This window comes from Lactuca saligna, chromosome 6, assembly GCF_052625555.1.
Source record: "Lactuca saligna cultivar CGN05327 chromosome 6, ASM5262555v1, whole genome shotgun sequence".
NCBI classification, from domain to species: Eukaryota; Viridiplantae; Streptophyta; class Magnoliopsida; order Asterales; family Asteraceae; genus Lactuca; species Lactuca saligna.
Genome location: NC_136422.1, coordinates 153,823,424 through 153,830,210, shown reverse-complemented (window position 1 = coordinate 153,830,210; position 6,787 = coordinate 153,823,424). Strand labels below are relative to the sequence as shown.

Below are 6,787 nucleotides of genomic sequence, written 5' to 3'. Positions count from 1 at the left end.
GCTCTTTGGAAGGAAACTTGAAGATTGAAGAGATTTAAGTGAGGAGGGGGATATAGATCCGACATCTACCCTGTGTTAGCAACATTTTGAGGTAAAAAGTCTTTACCTTAACTTATTGTTTCTTAGATCTTCTCCCATGGAAGTTTAGTGCATTTTTAGCCCAATTTGGAACCATTTTCGGAGTCGAGCATGATTTGAAGTTGTGACTTCTGATCTAGACACCTTAGACCTCCTTGGGCCCAAAGATTCAAGCTTTATCAAGATTTAGCCATCCTTCATGCCCTAAACCTTCTATTAAGCTTAATTTTAGTGTTTTAGCCTCTTGAGGCCTTACATGCACGTAAAGTTAGCAACTTTATGTGATATTTCGGTCCTAAGGGACTGGATATGTAGTTTGGGGCTTTAGATTCGACTAAAAGGGCTCAATATGTTAACACAGGGGGAAAACTCGACGAGTTTCCCTGGTAACTCGACGAATTAGATTGGGTATTCCGTTTTCGGTATACCAAGTGAACTCGACGAGTTGGTAAGATAACTCGACGATTTGGTTATGTTTTTCCCAGGTTTTCTGAACAACTAAAGGAACTCGATGAGTTGCTAGATGCACTCGACAAGTTGGGTCAACATGGACTGTTGACCTTGACTGTTGACTGTTGACTTTGACCACGATTTGACTAGGGTTGACCATTCAGCATCTTAGGCCTTTTTGGTATTGGGTCTTCTCGAGTTATGCCCATTGATGGATTATTGACCTTATAGTGTTAGGTTTTTGTTTGGGTTTGGGCCTTAATTTTGGATCATATTGGGCCAGGGGTAGAATGGTTATTTTACCCCATGTATAGATTGAGGGTTATAGTATGGAACCCAATTGCTAATTGTGTATATTGATTAGAAGTGGCGGCTCGGGAAGCTGGCGGGGCAACAACTAAAGATTTCATTCGGGAAGATTCTGCATTCGAGGTGAGTCTTCTCAGCATACCAATGGATCTAAGGCACCAAGACCGACACATTTTATGATACATGGATTGTTAATTGATTATGCATCATGTTGGTATGACTCTTGCATGGAAGACCCCAGGGGTTCCCGTGGTAGTAGATTGAGACCATGTGGGGGGTTCCCATGGCATTGGTGTAAGACTTCAGAAGGTTTCCATGGCATGCTAGTATATTTGCATGTTTAGCTTGCATGAAATTTCTTGGTAATAAAGACCATGTGGTGGTTCCCATGGCAGGAAGACCATGTGGGGGTTCCCATGGAAGGTAGTTAAGACAACATGGCGGTTCCAGTAACACTAGGTGTAAGACCTTGGAGTGCTTCCATGGCATCCCTATATGTTGTAAGCATAGCTTATATGGTTATGTAGCTTATATAGCTAATATGGATTATGTGATTATGTGGATTGTGTGAGGTATGCTCTGGAGAACTCACTAAGCTTCGTGCTTAAAATTTTGTTTATGATTTCAGGTATCATCATTTTGGAAAGGAAGGGCCCGCTTGGATCGTAGCGCACACACATGTGTTTTCCACAATGTGAGATTTTGGGATGAACTCTGATAAATATTTTTAAAGTAGAAATGTTTGGGTTAAATGGTATCGGTGTTTTGATTAAAATGAAAATGAAACTTTTACCCTAAATTTTTAGGTCGTTACAAGAGGGTTTGTATTTATGGTTGAGAACCCACAAGACGGGTCAGGTTGGCCAGCAACCACAGTTGTGGATTGAATCGATTTCAACAGGAGACATATCATATTCCAGTATGAGACGAAAAATCCTACATTTGTTTGTAGATTTGAGCATCCGTGGGTAGTCAATGGTAATGGTGGCGATCTGCAGAGAAGTGTATTTCATGAGAGAAATGGATGCCCATATTATGGGTGGCAAAGGGGTAGTGATGGGCTATCGGATGGGCAACATATTTTTTTTTGGTGGTGGAGCTCCGATGAGAATAAAATCAAACGAGGGAAGAGACGAAGAAGATGTATGTATAGCAGTATAGGGTGGGGGTGGGATATACCCCTTTTTTACTTTTTCTATAACTTATAAATAGTTAAAATGTAATGAAAACAATTCTAAAAACATATATATATATATATATATATATATATATATATATATATATATATATATATATATAATGGCAATAAGGTCATTTTATATCTATCAGGGGTGAAAAACATAATAAAACCAAACCAAAAGGATTGTATGAGTGCAAAGAACAAAGTTAGGAACGAAACGCATAATTCTAACTAGAAACCATAAGGAATTTACTCTAAAAGAATAATAAAAATACAAACTCTCATATAAAATATAAACTAAACATGCATCATTTTAATTCCAAATACAAATTATCATACGAAATCCAAATTAAACATACATCATTTAAATCTCAAATACAATTTGTCTTACAAAATCCAAATATAAATTATCATACAAAATACAAAAACATAATAAAAATCTTACATATGGGTTTTGTTTTAATAAAGCTAGAACGTCATAAAAATTCATATGTTGTTTTATTTTTCAAATTTTATACTTAAAACTCATATAACAATATAAAAAGGCAAGGACCATTACCAGATTATAATTTTCATTCTAATTTTCCTCTTCACAAGCAGAAAGGCACCCTTCTATTTTGTCCATGATTTCCTTTTGACTCACAGCTTCAACCTTTACTTTACCAATATGTCCTTCAATGCTCGCCAAAAGTTCACTAGGATCCACCAAAATTATATACCACTTACCATAATCAATCATTGCATTGGATTTATCAATAATTCTACTAAGATCAGGTTCAATATGAGTATTGAAACATATATCTTCTAATTCAAACCTTCATTCCATGACCATTTCTCTCATTCGACTCGTTTTCATTTTACTCTACCTCTTAACTTTTTGGTAGATCTGTCCATGGAGCGGGTTTTAACCCTGATTCGCTCCAAACATGTAAGAACTTTACGGGTTTTGATTGTAATTTTTGATTCGTTTATCGGTTTACAACCCATACCCATTTACCCTTTTATTAAATGGGTTGGATATGGATCATTATCGATTCCCTCCACTTATAATCCGTCTCATATATATATATATATATATATATATATATATATATATATATATATATATATATATATATATATATATATATATATATATATAACAAAAAAGTATGTAAGTCTATGTCTAAATAAAATGAAAATTTTATTGTATTGGATTTTGAGTATTAAGTAATGTATATTTGTTTACGTAGATATTTTATATTTTTTGATAAATATTACTTCGTGACATGCATCAAAATTGTGAAATTTAATATTATAAAATGGTCGGGTTAATGGGTTAGATATTCGTTGATTCGGTAGATACGGATATGAATTCGATTATTCAAAATCGTGAGGGTTATTATTGGAGTGGGGCGGGTCATATTTTTAAATTTTTTAAAAATGTTTGGATCAATGATGATTCGTTTCAAACCCGCCCCATTGACTGGTCTACTTCTTGGAAAGTCTGTGAAGAAGAATATTATTATTTATCAGCAAAAAGAAAGGAAAATCATGAAAAAATGTTTAAATGAATAACATGTTGAATAACATTTAATGATAAGATAGCACTTGTATATATGTGTCTACCTTATCATATGTTCAAAACATATACAACGTTTAATATCTAATTAGTATAAAATTATTATTTCAAAGTTAATAATAATGAAATATTGTATAATTGTATCTTCCACAACTTGCATTCATTCTTCTGATTTGATTATAAGGTACGATTTTTAGTTTTGAGTTATGATTTTTATTTTATTTTGATTGGGTTTTTAGCTTTGAGTTTAGGTTTTGGTTTTGATTTGTTTGATTTCATGATTTATTTTGATTTGATGCAAGTGGTGATCCGTGGTTGTTAGTAGTAGCTGGTGATGACAACACTGGGGTGGTGGTTAGGTCATTGAATAAGGAAGATGAGATGATGATGTTAGATAAGGTTGTTGTTTTGATAATTGAAGTAGTAACTAAAAATATTAATAAAATTGTAAAAAGTAAATATATTAAGATATGTTAGGTATAAACTTAAAGAAAAACTGAATAATAAGTACGAGTTAAAAAAATTAAGATCAAACAAACAAATTATCCAAAACCTCATGGTGTAATTTGCCAAAGTTTTAACCTCCTTTTGTTGGGGTCTTTTTGACTTTTAGACATATCTGTGGACCCAATTTATGTATTGTTTAGAAGAAAACCACGCATCAGTGGCGCTTTATGGTTTCTTGTTTTCGTTAAACGGTGGTTTTAACTTGTCAACGTCTTGATCGATGGAAACCCGGCAAATCAAAACCTGGTGGTCGGTTTACAGTTTTGGTATATTCACTCCCTCGACCTATAAATACACAAATTTTCAGATTATTCCTTCATATCAAGCAATTAGCAAACTTAATTCTCTGTTTCAGCGATCAGATAACAAGAAGATTAAATGTCGAGCACTAACCAGGTGATTCGATGCAAAGGTAAGCATTTCATTTTTCTTTTGTGATTTCCCTATCAAGAAGAAAAAGTTTGGTACGGTGCTTGATGATGAGTGTAAATGTGACAGCGGCGGTAGCATGGGAAGCCGGAAAGCCACTAGTGATTGAAGAAGTGGAGGTGGCGCCACCCGAAAAAATGGAAGTTCGAATCAAAATCCTGTTCACCTCCCTGTGCCACACCGATGTTTACTTTTGGGAAGCCAAGGTAACCAATCTACTGGCCCTTTTACTTAAATCTCTGTCAAAAACTCAAATCCTGAATCTTCGTTTCCTTCCTATGAACTTTTCAGGGTCAGAATCCCGTGTTTCCCCGAATTTTAGGACATGAAGCTGGAGGGTAAGTTTTATTCTTGTATTAAATAGAAAAGGGTTTGTAATCGGATAAAAAATCTGATCAATTTAAGTGACGTGAACAGGGTCGTGGAGAGTGTTGGGGAAGGAGTGACTGATCTTCAGCCCGGAGATCATGTTCTCCCTGTTTTCACCGGAGAATGCAAAGAATGTGCTCACTGTAAGTCGGAAGAGAGCAACATGTGTGACCTTTTGAGAATCAACACCGATAGAGGAGTCATGATTCACGATCAAAAATCTCGATTTTCCATAAACGGAAAACCCATTTTCCATTTCGTCGGAACTTCAACTTTCAGTGAATACACAGTCGTTCATGTCGGCTGTCTTGCCAAAATCAACCCTCTTGCTCCTCTTGACAAAGTCTGTGTCCTCAGTTGTGGGATCTCAACAGGTAGAAAAACAAATTATAATCAACATTCTCCGATTACAATTCTAATGGGTATTTTCTTAACCTAAATAATCTTCGTGTCTTCAGGTCTTGGTGCTACTCTTAACGTTGCAAAACCTAAAAAAGGCTCATCAGTCGCCATTTTTGGATTAGGAGCTGTGGGGCTTGCTGTGAGTTTTATGGAACTTTTAACTTTCTCAAAAAAGGCTCATTCATGGCCAAAAAATAAAAAGCTAATGATTCTTGTTTGTGATCAGGCTGCTGAAGGTGCAAGAATTTCAGGGGCTTCAAGGATCATTGGAGTTGATCTCAATGCCAACAGATTTGAGCTTGGTAAGATTTTGCTGCATGAAATTGTAAATAAAAACTAGACATATGATATGATTGATGAATCTAATGTAAATTTTTTTGGCTTCAACAGCAAAGAAATTTGGGGTGACAGAGTTTGTGAACCCAAAAGATCACACGAAACCAGTACAAGAAGTGATTGCAGAGATGACAAATGGAGGAGTTGACAGGAGTGTTGAATGCACGGGTCATATTGATGCTATGATATCTGCCTTCGAATGTGTTCATGATGTATGAATTTAATCAATTCATCTCTCACTCATATAATGAATTAATGATTCATGTTTAATTACACAATAACAAACATTGAAAATTTTACAGGGTTGGGGTGTTGCTGTTCTTGTGGGTGTTCCACATAAAGATGCTGTTTTCAAGACAAGTCCATTGAATCTGTTGAACGAAAGGACTCTGAAGGGAACCTTTTTTGGAAACTATAAACCTCGATCAGATATTCCTTCTGTGGTTGAAAAGTATATGAATAAGGTAACCCGTTTTATAGCTTCAAAGTTGAATTATAATAGAATGATGAATTGAAATCTAACTAGTGTTTGGTTGATATGATTTTGTGCAGGAACTTGAGTTGGAGAAGTTCATAACACATGAAGTGCCTTTTTCTGAGATCAATAAGGCTTTTGATTTGATGCTTAAAGGTGAAGGTCTTCGATGTATAATTCGGATGGGAGAATAAATGGAAGGGAAAGTTTTTCAGAATGTTGTATTGTGGTTCATAACATATGACGAGTCTTCTTTGATCTTATTATAGATAACACATCGAGTGCCTTCTTTAATCTTATTATGTATGAATGTATTGGTAATGAAATCCCAATTTTCTCATCATACTGCAGTAGATAGCTTTTTTGTTTTAAAGTTTAATCCTCTTACCGATTTAATAGAACTTGGATGTTAAACGGTTCATGATACGATACTATGCAGACCTTGAACATTTAGCATTCATGTATATCATAGATTCTGCAAAATCGAACATGCAACTCACCTTGGTTTGATGTTTTATTGTCACCTTAAGCTCCATATGTATATAATTACGATTTCTACGCTTTCCCATCTAATATTTTAGTATATGATCACCTCTCTTAATGTAACATCGTGGATTGGATAAGAATAGTAACTATAAATTTCGGTAAATAAATATAAATTAGAATCTAAATAAACATTCATCAAAGTAAC

The 6,787-nt window shown here is 34.8% G+C and overlaps 1 protein-coding gene across 2 annotated transcripts; it reads left to right on the top strand.

The window, feature by feature from the left end:
- The first annotated feature begins 4,318 nt into the window (after window positions 1-4,318).
- LOC145000418 (alcohol dehydrogenase 2-like) lies at window positions 4,319-6,439 on the top strand. Of its 2 annotated transcripts, XM_078959643.1 has the most exons (10): window positions 4,319-4,351; window positions 4,441-4,497; window positions 4,584-4,720; window positions 4,806-4,852; window positions 4,932-5,257; window positions 5,342-5,424; window positions 5,512-5,587; window positions 5,676-5,833; window positions 5,924-6,085; window positions 6,174-6,439. In XM_078959643.1, the coding sequence occupies exons 2-10, from the start codon at window positions 4,464-4,466 to the stop codon at window positions 6,288-6,290; spliced, it is 1,140 nt and encodes a 379-aa protein (XP_078815769.1). In that variant the 5' UTR covers window positions 4,319-4,351; window positions 4,441-4,463; the 3' UTR covers window positions 6,291-6,439. The 2 variants fall into 2 exon arrangements, with proteins under 2 accessions (XP_078815769.1, XP_078815768.1); XM_078959642.1 differs by lacking the exon at window positions 4,319-4,351 and having other exon boundaries at window positions 4,359-4,497.
- Window positions 6,440-6,787: the final 348 nt, after the last annotated feature.